Here is an 18517-nt window from a genome sequence, read left to right as displayed (position 1 = left end):
TATGTATGCAATGAATATAATGTTAAACATTCAGTATTAACGCCTGTATAGCTGATGTGCGCGAGCTGATTAACAAAGCACGCTGAGTGGATTGAGCGCGCGGCGGCGCACATGCGCGAGCTTGTCGAGTTAATATCCCCTTCTCACAGACATCACTGGAAAGTTTGTAGTTTGGTCGGTTATGTCAAAAACAATTAAGTAAAACAATGCACAAGTTACGTTACTTAACGGTAGAGCCCACGCATCATTTGGATTAAAACTAAACTTAAAACTAAATCGTAAATATAAAACAACATTTATAGGGGCATTCACTATAAACAACATTTATTTTTAACCTTAAGCATAAACGACTTTATGGCGAAAGTGAAACTATCAGTCTGTACTGTACTTGTCCCTCTCATTCTGCACCAATACAAATATGTGCATGCGTTGCACATGTTTTGCTTGCTTTGCTTGTTTCTGTATTATGTGAGTCACTTTGGAATATAAATTGCAGCACGTTTCAGATGAAAACACACTAGTTATATTTCGGAAAGATTTATAGCGAGTGGTTCCCTGCATTATTACAGTAAAACGCATGGTTACAGTACTGAGCCGCTGCAATGGAGCAGCTCTAATGCTATTAAATTAAAGATGATGTACCATAGAGCAAAAAATTAACAGTGAAAGTAACTAAAACTTGTAAAATACATTTTAATGGGCATAATTAAGTGTGAAAATAACTGAAGGATATATCTATTTGATAAATGAAGTTAACCAACTAACATTATACATATTCTTTTGGTTTCTGTGCCCAATATTTAAAAAATTTACAAATACAATGAAAATACTGGTATCGGTACTCCGTATCGGCAAGTACCAAAAACAAACGTATCGGTATCGGCTGAGTACTGGAAAAAGTGGTATCGGAGCTTCCCTAATTGGGACACCCCATTCTAATGAACACGTTTGACTACTTTAATAAGTAATTTCCACGAGTACAAATCTTAATGTTTAAGCATATAATGATATTCTAGGGTACAAATCTTACTGTTTAAACATCAATGACTACACCAATCAACGACCAAACACCAATGACTTGAACATATGGGTACAGTCATTTTAGACACTTCCAAAACTGTTGCAACAGAGATGGAAATACAATTTTTAAATACAAGAATTATGTTTCCATCTTTGCTGCCACAGTTTTGGAAGTGCCTTTTTATGTTCTAAAGAAGGGTGTCCCAATACTTTTGTCCATATAGTGTATGTACAAGTCGTCATGTTAGAATAGAAAAGGGTCCTGTCCAAACTGTTGCTATAAAATTAGAAGCACGCAATTCCCTAGAATATCATTATATGCTTAAACATTAAGATTTGTACTCATGGAAATTACTAAAGTAGTCAAACCTGTTCATTAGAAGGGGGTGTCCCAATACTTTTGGCAATATAGTGTACATACATACATACATAAAAACCATTTGTTATTTGAAATTGTAATATTTCAAAGAACAAATCTCACCGACCCCAAAGTTTTGAACAGTAGTGCATGTGTGTATAGCAAACGGCTTAAAAAAGGAAACATATACAAGACAATTTAACAATAATCAATAAATCTGAGAGACTCACCAACAGTTTTCCAAATTTGATGAGAAAGGCCTCAGTCACCACCTGCGGTCGGAAGATCTGTCAAAGCAAACAGGCACAGTCATGAAGGGATCTACCCTAAAAGACACTTCACCAACCTACAACACTGTACAACATTGCTATTCACTACCCTTGAGTCTTATTCCGTTTGAGTTCCACCAAAAACTGTCAGTCTTCACTTGAGCTTTAGCAGCTATGAAGTCTTACAGTTGTCTTGAACACGGCTGAATGTATGCTGCAGATTTCTTTCATCGTACTGCAAAATCGGCAGTCTTGGATCTATTAATGCATCATGCTCTCCGACGGCCGATAAATTGCATTTGCAATGAATCTTCTGGCAGGTTCAGAATTTTTAGGCCGCATTGCTGCGCTCTAGACGCTCAACGCTGTCAATCGTGACTTAAATCCCAGCTACGATGCGCATCGTATAGTCTGACATAAGAACGTTAATGTCACTGAGGAATGTCTGTTAAAATCTGCCGTGGGCTTTACCCAAGATCTCATCCAGGACGCGCCGTACCGTACAATCTGACAAGCAGCGATTGTAGAGGACAGCAAAAAATCGCAAAATGTTCAGCCGGTTTAAGAGAAAATGTTATAAAACCCTGCTGTTCTGTCAGAGGACATTTTTCCCCATCATGCACCATTTCGACTAAGCAACAGAAGATGTGGTATTCGAGTGCGTTCCATTTACAATGTCATCCTGGGATGTGATCCTCCTCTCTGGAGAACTTCAGCGCTGGTGTGAGAATGAGGGGGTTCATGTTTGTGCTGTAGGACTGTAATGATGTGAGGTCAGAGGTCATAGCCCTGGACAGCGAGGTATTGAGCTCTTATCCACTCTCGCCTCTGAGAAACACATTGGAACTGACCTCTGCACTGACCCCTGTGACTGATGAGTGCTGTGTGTGTCAGCGCAGTGTGTTGGTTGTCAGTGAAGCAACAGGCCAGAGAGACAGATGAGACCACAGAGAGGGCTCATCACATGAATGTATGTATGGATGCACAAACACACAGGCATGCTCTCACATTACAAGAGCATGACGCCTCTCAGAACCACACAGCAGCTGAAGAGATCAGGCACACGGGGCTCAAAGGCATAAGAGGCCAGTGAAGTCTCAAAGATGCAGACCAACCTGCTACTGGGAAGACAACCAGCTATGCCCTGCAGCATTTTTCTTAACATCAGAACACACATACACACTGGATTTGTGTAGCCAGACTTTTGACTATAGGCATGAAGTCTAGCCCACACTGCAGCTTATTCTAGCCAAGAACCGCTCACTTAGGCAGGAAGGGGTCGACTAACTGACAAAAGTTTGGACATGTTATTTTTTACTTATTTTAAGAAACATTTAAAATAATAGTAAAGCCACCACAACTGTGAAATAACACAAATGTAAGCATGTGCATTATTCAGTAACAAAAAATGTCCATTTAAATTAGGGGTGTGCGACATCACGATTTTTGTTCATGGACGATTAAAATGTCTCCTCGATCTGCTTTTGAAGAAATATCGAAGTATCGTGCTACAGTGTGCATTCTATCAGTTGCAGTTGTGGTGCCTCCGTCTAAATATACTGTACAACGCGACATAAATGTTAACTCAGTGGTAGAGTTACACTCATGGGACACTGCACTTCACAAATCACAAAAGTATATTATTTGCATGTGTTTTAAAGTCTTGCCAGTTAAACATTTCATTCACATGCTGGTCTGACATGCGCTTCTTCTGAGCGTGTACACCTAAAGCATGCACACTAAAAAGCTATCTTTCGCATCTGATTGCACTAATACTGTCAAAAACACAAGTTTCACATATAAATACAGTTGGTTATGTCTAAAGTGAAAGTAAACAGTTGAGAGAAAAACGGATGTGTGAAGGTCTTAAAGTGACAGCAGACTTATAGTACTAAACATGCTGCCGCTTGTCATTAACCCTCTGGGGTCTGAGGTGATTTTGGGGCCCTTGAGATGTTTTGACATGCCCTGACATTTGTGCTTATTTCAGCTACTTATAACATACTATTGGCCAACATGTAACATGTAATTTTTTTTTTGTATTCAGCACAAACTGTGCTGTCACATATAAATATGTGAGCAAGATGGATGTACATGTTTGCATTTTTTAGAAGAAAAAAAATATTATGCGTGGTTAGTAAGTTTTGGGGAAAAAAATGTAGCTGAAATAAGGCCATAGAACCCATACTGAATAGTTCTGAATAAGACTTTTGAGTAATCAGTCTTGTAGGCTAGAATATTTACTTCAAAATGACGTGAACATCATCCTGCTTATTCCTTCACAGAAAACAATATATTGATTTAAATTTTTAAAGACATGTTTTGTGATCGAAAGCCTGTATGCGAGGGAGTGACAATGGCCATGAATATTTAGTGATTCACACCTGAGAGACAAAGGGCCCTCCCCTAATGGCCCATCAGTGTGAGTGTTACTTTGAGGCAGGTAAAAAAGAATGTGAGGAGATTGAATTTTTTTATTTTTTTTTTATTTGTATTTTATTCACAACACAGTATAATTAAAACATACATAATGAAGGTTCAAAGACACATTACTGAGCACACTGATCTAACAGCAGAGATGTGAACAGACTTTTGAGTCATTCCTGAAAACAGATTCTGTTCAACAAGTGAAACAAGTAAACCATACCTGATATTTAAGTGTTTGCTGCTTCTTTCCATGGATTCAAGAAAAAATAACCATCATCAGCAGTCAAGGAGCTTGTTTTACCATAGAATATCAGTGTAGTTGAACATCTGATGTTGGTACAGCGCTCTCAGAGGAAAACAGTTTGAAGAGACTCCAGTGAAAGTCGCTCTTAGAGGAAAACAGTTTGAAGAGACTCAAGTGAAAGTCAGCAGGATTCATCTGTGGTGCAGGTATCTGATCACTAAAAAACAACAACAAAAACAAAACAAAAATATATATATATATAGTGATTTTGTAGTCACAGACCCACGCATGCTTTGTATTATCGTAAAAAGGACATTTTATATCCGAGAAACAAATTATTATTGTTTAGCACGTTAAACATCTATAGAAATATATTTATAAAATATATTTGAGAACAGAGTATTAATAATAAACATGGTCTAAACATTCTTAGACTCGTAGCATTCATCATGCACTCATATTACTTTTATATCGTATTGTTTTATATTATATAGAGCATGAAAACATCATCGTGTCGTAAGAAATTTAGATACAATGAAGTGCCTGTCATATTCAAAATGTTTCACTGGATTTCAAACATTTTAGTCAGGAATTAAAGTTTGGGAAAAACCCAACTAGTAAATGTTCAAGTTTATGCCACAATAACACGTAAACTAATGCAAAAAATAAACGATTACTTACTCATTAGAATGATCTCCTCGGCTGGGTCAGGTTGCGCGTCGCATCTTGTTCCTTTTCTGAGGTAAATCCTGGGTTATTCCTCTCAGCGCATCTTTTTCCAGAAACGAGCAGTAGCCGGATGAACTTCCTCATGCCCGAGACATTCCCGAGATGAATCCTCACGCTTTGTGCATGGAGCTGATGTGGGCGTTTACATGCCGCGTGCCTCACGTGGACGATTGTTATAACAAAAGCGAAAGTAGCTCGTGGGCGTGGTCACATTAAAAATAATTAGATCAGACGGAAAAACTGGACAGCAGTTCACGGAGACAGAGAAGACAGAACGCGCACGCTGTTTATTTTCTTTATTTTAGAAAAGCACAAAGTTTTGTTGTTATTGTGAGTGTACACAAATAAAAGTAGACACTTAACAGTTTCGAATGATGTATAACACTTATTTGTGAGACAAAAATCGACAGAGTATTTTTAGTTTCTTTCGCACTGATCTTAAAAAAAGTGAGCTGGTCGCGCCGGCGTGACCTTCGACACCAGGGAGTTAAAGGGATAATTCACCCCAAAATTAAAATTGTGTCATTATTTATTCACTCTCATGTTGTCCCAAACCTGTATTAATTTATTTCTTGTGCTGAACACAAAATATGATATTTTCAAAAACGTGGGTAACCAAACAGTTGCAGGTCCCCATTGACTTTGATAGTAGGAGAAAAAAAAATGCTATGGAAGTCACTGGGGACCAGCAACAATTTTTTACTTACATTCTTAAAAATAACTTTTATGTTCAACAGAAGAAAGATACTCATTTAGGTTTAAAACAGCTTGAGAGTGAGTAAATTATGATAATTTAAATTTTTGGGTAAACGATCCCTTTTAACGTTGATAAAACATCAAAACACAAAGAGAAAAATCACTCGCTGATCTTGACTGAAGAACTTCAATACAGTTGCTTTAATAGGAGTCAATGTATAATTTATACAGTGAAGTGTATATAGTGTTTTATTTTTATATTTGTTATATTTGTCTACTGCTTAATACACATACTGTACTTGAAAAATAAAGCAAAAATAAATGAATTAATAAATATTGTTGTATTTGTATATTATGTTAATTTGTAATGAGTATCTTTGTTCTTATTTTTTAATAAAGATAAAATAATGACATAAAATAAAATGATAAAGATCTTTGCCCACTTTGGCCTAAATGTCTGCCATTCTTTTTTATTTTGTATTTTGCTACTTTGTAAGGCTTTGTTTTTAAAACAGGGACACAGTTGGGCTGTACTGCTCAGACAACTTGCAAAATAGTAAAACCAACATGACAAAGAATCAGGATAAAATTGTGAATTGTGATTTTCCTTAAAAAAAAAAAAAAACATGATATTTTTGCCATATCGCCCACCCTAAATTTAAATAAAACTTTAATCCATGTCATATTGTACCTTCTTCAAATTCAGCCACCCTGAAATGATCCTTCGGCAATCATAATAATATGTGGATTTCTTTTTTCAAATTTTTCAATTTATTTCAAAAATGTTCCTGACCCCGAAATTTTGATCTGTAAATAAATTAAGCATATTAAATATTAAGGTAAAATCAAAAGTTTTCTAAGATCATGAGAAAATGAATAGCCACAGTTCATTTTCGAAGAGGATTTTTGTTTTTTCAGTGTATAGTTCTTCCTCGGAAGCTCTTACTGAAGCAGCCTGGCTACCTCGTCTCCTAGAAATGTAATCCATTAAGATCGGACATTTGGACAAATATTTGCCATATTTGAGAATAATATGCATCAGGCGGCCAGTGAATGCCTGTGGGTGATCTGTGGATGTGCTGTCTGAGACTGGCACTACACCAACACAACTCACTGTGAGGACCATTAAAACAGACAGACACAAACAATCAAAAGAACTGCCTATTACCACTCTAAGCCGCCCACTGCAGCTCTGTGTTAATGGACATCAGTGTATCCTCCTTAGATGAGTTAATGACAGTGGAACTATCAGACAGACAGCTCTATCAGCACCGAACCCTTCAAATGAGATGACTCAATCTGCCACTGAGTCTCCATGGCAAATCCTGGCCGAATGTAAAAGTGTATTTAATCAGCAGAGAGACTCATCAACTCTGCGCACTGACAAACATCTTTCTCTGAGAATACCAGATCCCTTCATATTAATTTTGGCGTGACTGAGTGTGTCAGAAGTAAATCCAATTTTGCACTGTTTGGCAACTGGTAATAATCTGTGTGTGTGTGTGCGCGCGCGTTGAAGCTGCACCGGAAAGCTCCCTAATAGATCATTTCATTCTGACACAGACAGTGATTACACTCAGTGCATGACAGGCAGGTACGGCACATTCATTCATTATTTTCTGCTCAGATGAAGACATTTAATAAAGTGAGAGGTGGCGGGATTCTGGAAAGTTTATTTTTTAGTTCGTTTAAAAGGCACATAATGATTTACACATTTACTCTTTTCAAACATTATCACAATACCTTTCTATACTTCAAAAATGAACTAAATGTTTTTTGTCATTTTTGTCCCTATGACAACGGCTGCATCTGAATATGCATTCTTCTCTAATATATAGGTGAAAAAACAATATGTGAAAGAGTATTATGACTGAATTCAGTTTTCATAAAACAGAAGGCAAAAGCAACCTGGATAATCTACTTTTTAGGCAAGATTCTGAAGTGAACATCCTATGGACAGGATCGTTCCATCCTGACGGATGACAGCTGTGACAGCTAGTGGAATCCCGGAAAATAAACCGTGGAACTTTGACCAATGAGACAACAGTTTACTCGCGCTTAATGCTGCAAAAAAACAACATGTAAAAAGAAATCTGATGCAATGTGCGCAAATCTAAATGTAATTCCACAAATAAACACAATTAATTCATTTTAACATACTTTTATTTGCGGCAGGCCTGCCCCTGTGGCATGCCCATTTATCTTGAATATTTTTTTTATTTTGGCGCCATTTTTGTTCATTTTGGTAGCATTTTTGCACAAGCCCCTGTTAAAGGGATAGTTCACCCAAAACGTATGTCATTAATTACTCACCCTCATGTCGTTCCAAACCCGTAAGACCTTCGTTCATCTTCAGAACACAAATTAAGATATTTTTTATATTTTGGCTTGATATTTAGATATTTTGGCTTGATCGTGGAAGTACCCTTGCTGTCTATGGAGGGTCAGAGAGCCCTTGGATTTCATCAAAAATATCTTAATTTGTGTTCCGAAGATGAATGAAGGTCTTACAGGTTTGGAATGACACAAGGGTGATTAATTAATGACATAATTTTCATTTTTGGGTGAACTATCCCTTTAATTTCTGACCCTGGAAGAAACAGTGTGATTAACTGGTATTTGGATGTTCCGGGTGGATGTTCTGATCTGACCAAAAGGGTACTTGGCCTGAACAGACTGTGAATCGTTGCTATTCACCTTATCTTTAATATAATAGTGTGTGCAGCCATTTGTAACTTGAACGTTCAAGGCTTCCAGTGTCATCTGCTGCACAGAAAATAGCTTGTGAAATAAGTTATTACCTATTGCACCACAAGGTAGGTCCCCACAATGTTTTTTTTTTTTTTTTACCTCAAAGCTGTACCATCCTTGTGGAGATAGAAACCCAAAATAACTAGCAAAAAGGTAAATATAGCAAGACCTGACACAGACACACACCTGTGAGGTGAGCAGATGCAGCACCACAGCCATCATGGGGAGGCTCTGCTTCAGCTGACGGGACTGCGTAGGAGAGGGGTGCTTCCTTCCCACAATGCTGCCTAACACGGACAGGATGTCATCTACAGAAAGCCCACATAAACAGAAGCAGTGAGAAATCAGCCAATCACAAACAATCCATCATGATCAGTCTGGGTAGGTGGCCGGGGGCGTGAGCAGGTGCGAAGAACTGAACCGGTTTGAACCGGTTTCATGGGGGAGAGGTGGTGTGTAGCAGCACTGATTCACAAATGAAAAAGGAGGAACAGGTCGATACCTGAGAGCCTGCTCACGTATTCAATCAGAAAGGTAATTAAAGAGAGGCCAATCAAATTCAATGTTCATTCTCATTGTCCCTGCTTTGTTTTGCCCATTTCACTCTGTTCCTTCTCAAGTGAATTCTTTGCGTTCCCTTTCCCCTCTTTTTCGTGTGTATTGTGATTGATTTACCCAGGATGGCTGGCAGTTCGTGCACGGTGTGACGGATGAAGAGGGTCAGGCATTTTGACAGGTATTCATTGCCGCTTTGTTGCTCCTTTCCTGGCGTGGCCTTTCGGACGTCTCTTTCAATGTACATCACCAGCCTGAGAGAAGGGTTGGCAAAACATTATTATTCATCTGCAGACACCGAGACCAAACAGAGAAAGAGAGAGAGAGAGCGAGAGAGCGAGCGAGCGAGAGGCAGATCTGAAACACACAGTGGGGAGAGGATAGATGCTTTTAATCAATTACACTCAACAGCTGGAGGGGTGACAGAATGGAGATGAAATGGTGTTGATCCTGAAACAATATCAGGAAGGGAATGAGGTCTGTCTGCCTGGCTAAAAAAGACCAGAGAAAAGCAAGATGCATCTGGCAAGGAATTGAATTTGAAGTGTATAAGGTACGGAAATTGGAGGCTGAATTACAGATGAATGAATGTGACTTGATTCAAACATGCGAACTGACATATTAGGATTGATTAATGGGGTTGGTGTTCTCTTAGTAGAAGCTTGGATCAGATCTCTTGGGATTCTGGGAAAATTGCCTTGGATCTTACATTATGATACCAGCACAATCCCTGGGGCATGATGAAATAAATGTTGTTCTTTTTATGGATGTTTTTGTACTTTTAGAATTAGGAAAAAATAAAAAAATAAAATAAAAAAAAGTAATAAATCACACATTATTGTAGTTTTTCCACCAAAAATGTCCAACCGTTTGTGAACTATATTTATGGATCAATGTTTGTTTGTACATGATACCATAATACCATGGTTAAATATGGCTCTATATTTATTCGGTTGTAGTGCATTTTAATAAAAAAAAATGATTAATTTTTTTTTTTTTTTTTTTTTTTGTCATTTCAGCCACGTATTGTGTTTGAAAGCATTCTGTTTTACAAATGACAGTGATATAAAAATGGAAATGTTTCTTTTTCTTGGAATAAAATGGCCAAATCCATGGCTAGCATTTTACATGAATATGTACAATTAAACATTTATTTATTTTTCAATCATTATGTGACAAAATGTACCTGATATGACAACATAAACTGTAGGGCTTTTTTTCCATATATAAATCATATATAATTAATAAAATAGTTTCAGTGACATCATAGAAGCAACAGTGAGCATCAAAAAACAGTTGCTCAAATGTGCACACAGTATTACTGCATACTGTGATTGTCTATTTATATTTACATTTTAATAAACATTGTTGACTTAAATACTGGTGTATATGAGCACAAAAACATTGTATGTATGCTATTCAGTTGGCATACACATAAGGGTACTTTCATGTCAGTTTTTGCCTTTATGCTGTAAATCCAGTTTTGGAATTTTCCATAGTATTTAGGATCAAATCTGATCATGCGTGTGTGTGTGAGGCCCTGGTCTGTGACAATGATAAAAACAATAAAACCTAATACAATAATAATGCATTAATTTGACAAATAAGATTTCTTTTTCAATTGAATGGGATTGCCATCAGGTAAATATATTTAGTCAAATTACTTAAGTCCAATTAATTAGAAAAGTGATAGCACTCCTCTCCTCAAAAAAACTACATGATTTGATGTATCATTTATGTTTGTAGCACAAGCTGTGTAGAAACAAGTTAAACAATAACCTTTAGGATTTGTAAGAGGCTTGTTCAAATCCCTAAACTTAAGAATGAGCAACAGTAATAGTGACGCTTGCCTTAGCAAGCACCATAAATTCAATTTTAACACTTGGCATTAGAATGTCAATGACAAAAGAGTATCTCAACACAACGCTATTGATTCAGCCTCACCTCTAGTCTCTCAAACTAATCAATTCACTACAAACAACAGAAGCGTCTCCTGAGAGAAGTAGCTAACATGTAATATTCATGATATTGTTATGTATGTCATGGACACAGTGAAGAACATAAATAAGAAAAGTAGGGCTGCCCTCGACTAAAGATTTTTCTGGTCGACCAGTAGTTGTTCATGTTAAGCGGTTCGTCGACTAATCGCACGTTTATATTAATAAACCATAAATCATAGTAATGAGCGATTAATTGCCTATGTAGCGCACGAATAAGGTTTGCCACACAGCACACCGGCAGAAGTAATGATTATGAATGCATCAGGAAAAAAGCAAGGAGACTGCCTTAACATTTTAGTAATTTGTTGATAAACCAGTGTTTGCTGTATTTTCGGCTGCAGTGATGAATTGACGATCTCCTCAGTGGATACGCCTATATTAATGTTTCAAACAGATCACATAACCTGAGAATAGTTGTTTTCCATCTGAATTGGTTCGTTTAAAAGCAGACATTTCGCTTTCTATAGATAGGCCTATATTTCTTATGCCTGAGGCAAGTATAAATGCAGTTTCGTTTTATTATTTGACGCGCTCAAATTCAAAGACCGTGACGAGACGGCAGAACGCGCACGCGTTTCATTATTTTACAAAATCAAATAAATAAAAGAAGAGTCTTTAAAGCTTACAAAATGTATAACCAGATGACCATTTGTATTACCAGAAGCGCAAGTGATCACACCGGCGCGCGCTTCCTCATTCCGCACAAACACTGAAATAGCGCACATTTTTATAGGTTAACGTTAGAGCGAGAGGCCATTTAGAGCAAGGGCGAAAGTACCACTTTTTAGAAAAACATAATTTTAAAAGATAATGTTTTAGACAGAGATATATGCTGCAACACCCAGAAAGTCACCACATTAGCAGCGGGACAAAAGTAACAAGTGTTACTTCCGTCCCGAAAGGAACTCCTGACATTTAAACCCGATTTACTTTTTTACTGAAAAACTCTGATGAGGCAAACTTTAGGATGTGTTACAGCACTAAATAGCATGTAGATTGATCATTACTGTGACACATGAAACGAGAAACACAACTTGTAATTAGAAAAAAAGTACAGCTTCAGTAATTTACTTACCGTACTTGAAAACTGCTTTCCGGACCTAACCACGGGAAAATGATGACGGAATCACGTGATATTTGGCAGCTACGTCAATGGTTGCGTGCTGAACGTGCTGTCATAGCTTGGAATGAAAATGTAATCAGGTCTCTGAGAAAATCGCTTTGTTACTTTCGTCCCGCGTTACTTTCGCCCCGGTTCTCTCCTACTATTTACATGTTTCAGATGATAATCCATATTTATGGTCAATGAATGATAGGCGAGCGTTTGGATGCCCTGGCCGATGTACTGTATATTACCGCATAGAGCAGCTGTTAACGATCTTTCGTCGCAGAATGCATGACTTCGCCACTTCCTGTGGATTATTATTTTTTCTGCGACTAAAAAAAATGTGGTCGACTAAGCCTTTTCTCATCGACTAAAGATTAGTCGACTATTAGGGGGCAGCCCAAAAGAAAAGAGATGATAGAGCTTGGGTAGAAGTGAGGATCAGGCCATTCTCAAGAACTGCTGATCACTGTAGTAGCTATCTTCTTTGATTAATAAACCACATTAAAGAAATAGAGAGGCCAAAAAAGCAATTTGTGTCACTATTTACTTCATTATTGTCTTCAACATTTTGGCTAAATTATCCAATAATAGTCATTATTCACTTCTTCTTTTCATCTCCACTTCATTTGTTCTTTTTCATACCTTTGCACTTTAGCATATTCAAACTTGACTAGACATTGTGAGAATCAACAGCAGTTAGCATCACTGACATCAAACAAGGAATGTCTTTATGCACCAAGTATGAATATGACATTTGAGAGGTATATGGCAAGATTTTCAGTTAATGAAGACTTAAGTTTAGATTTGTTCCTCATGCAAAACTATCATATGACTTGAGAAAACTTGCACATGAAGGTCACATAAGCAAAATTTCAGTGTTAAACAAACAAACAAAAAGCTGTGTGTCAATGTGGTGCATTCAGATGACCAATTTGAACATAAGCAAAATCTGCATTTAAGTTGGTCTTTATTGCCCTCACACACATTTGCAGATTGTGCATAATCTTATTGAAATTCCTACTGACTGAATTTCACAAAGCAATGGTAAATGTGACCACACCTTACAGTAAGTCGCATATATTATTTATTTATTTATTTAGGTGCCCCTTATTTGTATTAGGTATGTAATGGTACAAAAATAAATAAATAAATAAAGCAAGCAAACAAAAAATGTGTATGTATCTTGGTTCTGGAGTCACAGTTTGGTACATTTTCAGTATAACGGAGAAAAACTAAACATAAAATTCATTTTTATTTAATTAAACAGTGGCTTACTTAAATTGTGGCTGTGTATGTAAATAAATTCAATTATATTTACAATTTTCTCATCAAAGAGAGTCAAAATGGCATTTATTGTTTGAATCTCCTGATAAAATGGACATAATTTGAAGAATGACACTTTGTTTCTTATCAAAAGTAACAAAACATGAATTATTGAACAATATACGTATGTCTTGTAAAGTTTTATTCAACCATGAACTGAAACAGCAAGGCTAAAAGATCAATCTTGGGATTTAAGAATTGCTATAGATCTGCTAAAATGAAGATATATATAAATCTAGGAGTTTCAAATTAAGTTCCACATGTGCACTGGATAAAACAATGCTGTATTTTTTTGGCACATATGCATACCGAACCGAAAAACCCATACGTTGACTCGACATCAAGTCTATCCAGATACACTGTGTAGTATTTATTAAATAAATTGCAGGACCTAACATGTTCCAAGATCATTCAATCACTATTCTTACACTAAAAAGATGCAACTCTGCCAACAGTGCAGATATGTCTTTAAAAATAGCTTGTCAAGAGCAACCTATCCTCTCCTCTCCTCTCAGTGAGAGAAATTAGATTGTGAGAGAGTGAGATCCACAGCACCAGAAGTGACAGCCCGTCTCTGCCCTCAAGCCCATGCTAATTAAGAAACACTGTTAATTAACTTGTTTGCAACCAGCACTGCACACTTCTATACAATCAGTGCCTCAACATTTCCCCGCAAGCGAGTCAGTTCCTCCCAGCCCCTCATAACAAACACAAGCATGCAAACTGGCACACACAAATAAACACACACACACACACATGCGTTTCTGCTGAGGCGCGTCTCTCAAATTAGACACGGATGAAAAAGCAAACAGTGAGAAAACTGCACAGAGCCCAGCAGTGTGGGAAGGAAATGCACCCAGCAATTATACCAGAGGCTGAAAGTAAGTTTGAACAGAGGACTAGAGGGAACACACTGGATTAAACTCCAATGAGAGAGCAATCGCCTACTTAACTAGCACGCTCAACAAAGAGGAGAACTGGGACCTGGATGCAAACCTGGCAAATATATACTGTATTAAAAGTTGCACTGGCCAAACAAATCAAAAAAGAATAAGCTAAAATGAGCATTACAAACATTTAACAGCGCTTGTTTGGATGACCAAAACTCAATAATGAAAGATTTTTTCTTTCCTTTGAATTAGTTGCTCAGTGACTTGACTCTATTGAATTGTAATTGGCACTGAAATTAACAAAGAAGTTCTGTGCTCAGGGATATTCTTGGTAAAACCCTTCCGAGAATAGTCGATATAGAAAGTGCCAACAAAACTAAAAGCTTTAAACGCCTCAATGTCCAGTAAACAGAAATGTGAGACATTACAATCGGAAAACAGTACAATAGCAGCACAAATAATTCATTATATTGAATTATTTCAATGAAAACAGTAAAATGGATCATATTCATTTATATTCTATTAAAGTCCATTTATAAAGGTTTTTTTTCAATCATTTTTCAATCAATCATTTGATTGATGCTGTTTTGAAGAATTGTCTGTAAACACTTCCAAAATTAGTAACACTGCTTGTTCATGAGTTGCAAGTTCACTGACGAGTCCAAAAAATTTAACACTGACCACCCACTCTCACAGTGGACTTGGTTCTTGGAAAAATGACAAGTGTTTGTTACAGCTTTTATGAGCAATTTGCAATTATACTTAAAACACTCACCCTATGAATCACAGATAAAGGATCTTGGTATATAACTAGAGTATAAATACCACAAACCAGACTAAAACTAGACCAAAATGGAAAAGCCATGGGTGACAAACTAAGGACACACTATGACTCAGTTTCTTGTAGGTAGTAGCAATAACTTGAAGTAATCATCTTCTGTATGACTTTATCAGTCTCTTTCATGGGTTTGGAAGAATTTGGCCCATTCTTCTTTACAACGCTGCTCCAGTTTATTGAGGTTTGTGGGCATTTGTTTATGCACAAACAACTTAACTTTTGGTCTGTGTTTGTTTATTGGTCTGGCTAGTGGCTATGGCGCCGACTACAAACGCAGTTAAAGTCAAAGTACTACTAGAGCAATTCGAAAGCATGCTCTACAGCTCTCATGGTACTTTGATGTCACGCACCGATCGGTCTGCGCAGCGCTGCTTCAAGTCGAACACGTGCACCTATTGTTTTAACTTGCTAGCTAATGTAATTCACTTGTTAATTAGTTTGCTTGTTTTAAAAAATAATCTACTCTAGAGGGACTCTGTTGTTATTGATTGATTCTTTGCCGAAGTCTCCCGGAAGTTAAGTTTGAGCCACAAAAGCGTGCATGCGCAGTTGCGCAGTAATGTTTGTTTATGTTGTTGCCGTTGAAACCATCTATAAGGGAGAATTAAATCTTATTATTATTATTTGCAATGCTTTATGGGATTGCGTGGTCACCTAAATTAACTATATAATTAACATGGTCTAAGTGTCCAAGGTCTATCAAACATGTGGACAGCATTTCCTTCCCCATTAATGGTAAATTAATATTGATATCGTATGGAAAATGGGAAATATGGGGGGGGGGAATCATATTATTGGCGATTTCACCCAGCCCCGACTTATTGCTCTTAATAAAATAAAGAAATAAAAATTGGCATCACTGGCATGTGAACGTGGGTGGAATGTGTTATTCTTTTAGCTTAATTCAGAAAGTAGAGCAAGTTAAAAAAAGTACATTTTTTGCAGCCCAGTTTCAATAGATGGTCTTTCTGTACTCAGAAACAGATCTGAGCTCTGAAAGTCACAGTGTGTTTTCATAGCATGTTGATCACTAATTTCAAAAGATCAAGGAGCATTGTATTCCTTGTGCTATGGCTATTTTCAAGTATTCTCAGCAAATAAATGATCACTGATGCAAGGATTGCAAACAATATGTCTCGCCCATTTCACAATCAGTTTCCAGAAATGAAGCAAAATAAAATACAACTGGGAGAGTGTGGGCTACATTTCCAATCATACCTGGCATTGAGCTCATCTGCAGAGAATGCTGTTTGTTCTTAGATTAGACTGATTGAGCTTGACGGCTGTGTAGGTGACCTCCATTGATTCTATGTGATGTGTGTTTCAATGTGTTGAAAAGCTACAGCCCAATGAATTGTTCCCTTGGGAGAGAAATGTGAAGTCATTGGAGCTTATGGCTGAATAGGATTTCTTCCAACCTATGCAGAGAAGATTTGGGCCGATGCTTGTTTGTTTTCTATTTGTATAAGGATGAATACATGATCCCAACCTTCCTCCACATAAATAAAAAAAATAAAAAAATAAAAAAACTACTAGGATGAGCATCTGCATTTAAAACGTTATTTATGAGCACTATTAAAATATGAGCACTATAATAGCTTGCACTATCAAGCACCACTAATTCAGAACATTAATCATCATCAACAAAATTGACAACTTATACATTTTTAATACAAAGACAACAAAATTCTGAGTGACACCAGCAAAAAGAAACACAAAGAATATCAAAACAACGAAATGCAATTGATTGCTTTGAATGTCATTTGTGCTGTAATCTACCACAGCGTTCCAGTTTTCAATTTCTCTTCAGCCAAGTCTTTCTTCCAGGGTCAAGCAGAACAGAGCTACACTCTTAACTGACAGCAACTTTAAAGCAAAGCTCATCTCTTAGAATCTTGGGAGTAATTTGAAGAGAGAGCATTTTCAGGTGTGTAATTCATTTGATTGAGCTTTGAGTTCAAAGGAATCATTCTTATACTTCTCAGTGTTAATAAAAGTGATGGGATAAAACCACACAGCCTAGGCTATGCAAAGAGTTATTAGACACCATATGTCTTTTCCATTTCAATAATCTAACAAAATCTGTGTCCAACTTTAACAGAAGCAGAAGTTGTACTTTGCTTTTGTTAAAGACATCCCAACTCACACTCCAGCATTCCTCCTAAAACCTCTACTGAAGTGGTTACCCTTCACTAAACCCCACCATAAAATGCAACACAAGCTTTCAAAGTGAAATTTCCAGTGAGTGCTGAACATTTTCAATGTGTACAATTGTTACATTTTCCAGAAACAGATTAATGTGAATTTAGAAACATTTTATTTACTTTGGTTGTTGCACGTATTGCAGCAGTTCAGAAACGAAACCCCACCCTAAACCTAACCGATAGTGATAACAAAAGCAAAAGTGAGATAAAAACATATTTGGTGAAGTAGCTATGCCATTTTAGCTTGCTTCAACAAGTCTTCGAGTCGTTTTATTGAGTATCTTGACTCGTGCTTCACGGGACTTGTACCCGAACGCTCCATATCGCAAGGGCAATGCTGTACCAGGTGAGCTACAGAGCAAGTTTACTACATCGGGAAAGTCCTACATATGGAACTGGTTATGTGATGTAAATGTCAAAATGTGTTCGTTTAAAATGTATTAGGTAAAGTGTTTTGAGGTCTTAACATAGTAATGTGAAAGGAAGCACACGAAAATATAGAACAGACATAAAAATAGTTGGTGTTTTACTGACACTAGTGTTAATTTCAGCTGGATACTGCAGTGAATTGTATGCATAGGTGTGTTTTTAGAGTTTTAGAGTTTTTCCAAGGAGCCTAAGTTGTTAAAATGCTACTGACCAATCCTACCACTGCAATTTTGCTATCCACTACATTGTCTGACAAGCTGTTACTCTTGCCTATTATAATGCTGCCTTCAAGTCCACTTGGGAACTTCCTTCTTATTAGCTAGGTGAATTGTTATTAATCAGTGTGCATTCAGCTCAAGTAAATATTAACAAAGAATTACAATTAAAATTGGAAAGAGAGACAGAGAATAAATAAAGCACGACATGGTTAAAAAGCTAATTCAGTCAAACATAGAAAACAAACCTACTTCCACTTAATAAAAAAAAAGAAAAGATTTTGAGCAAATATATATTATGGTCCCAGCAGACCAGATCCAAGAACATTTTGGATATTTTGATTGATAACCCCTTTTTCTGGAGATTAATAGAAGTGATTTACAGTGTTTTTTTTTTTTTTTTTAAGTAAACACTTAAGAACAGCTCTTTTCACATGCAGTATTATCATCAACTGTAATTA

The 18517-nt window shown here is 36.9% G+C and overlaps 1 protein-coding gene across 1 annotated transcript in view; it reads right to left on the bottom strand.

Annotated features, from left to right (window-relative positions):
- Positions 1-18517, bottom strand: part of LOC107723070 (serine/threonine-protein kinase ULK4-like) — a gene marked incomplete at its 3' end in the record, with an annotated part of 108985 nt that overhangs the window by 8338 nt on the left and 82130 nt on the right. The window contains 3 exon segments of the mRNA XM_016531574.1: positions 1609-1665; positions 8681-8802; positions 9170-9303. Coding sequence (XP_016387060.1) covers positions 1609-1665; positions 8681-8802; positions 9170-9303 — 313 coding nt within the window.

This window comes from Sinocyclocheilus rhinocerous, unplaced genomic scaffold (genome assembly GCF_001515625.1).
Source record: "Sinocyclocheilus rhinocerous isolate Xijiao unplaced genomic scaffold, SAMN03320098_v1.1 scaffold1686, whole genome shotgun sequence".
Lineage (NCBI taxonomy): Eukaryota > Metazoa > Chordata > Actinopteri > Cypriniformes > Cyprinidae > Sinocyclocheilus > Sinocyclocheilus rhinocerous.
Note: the sequence above shows the minus strand (reverse complement) of the source record. Positions and strands in the feature narration are given on the sequence as shown.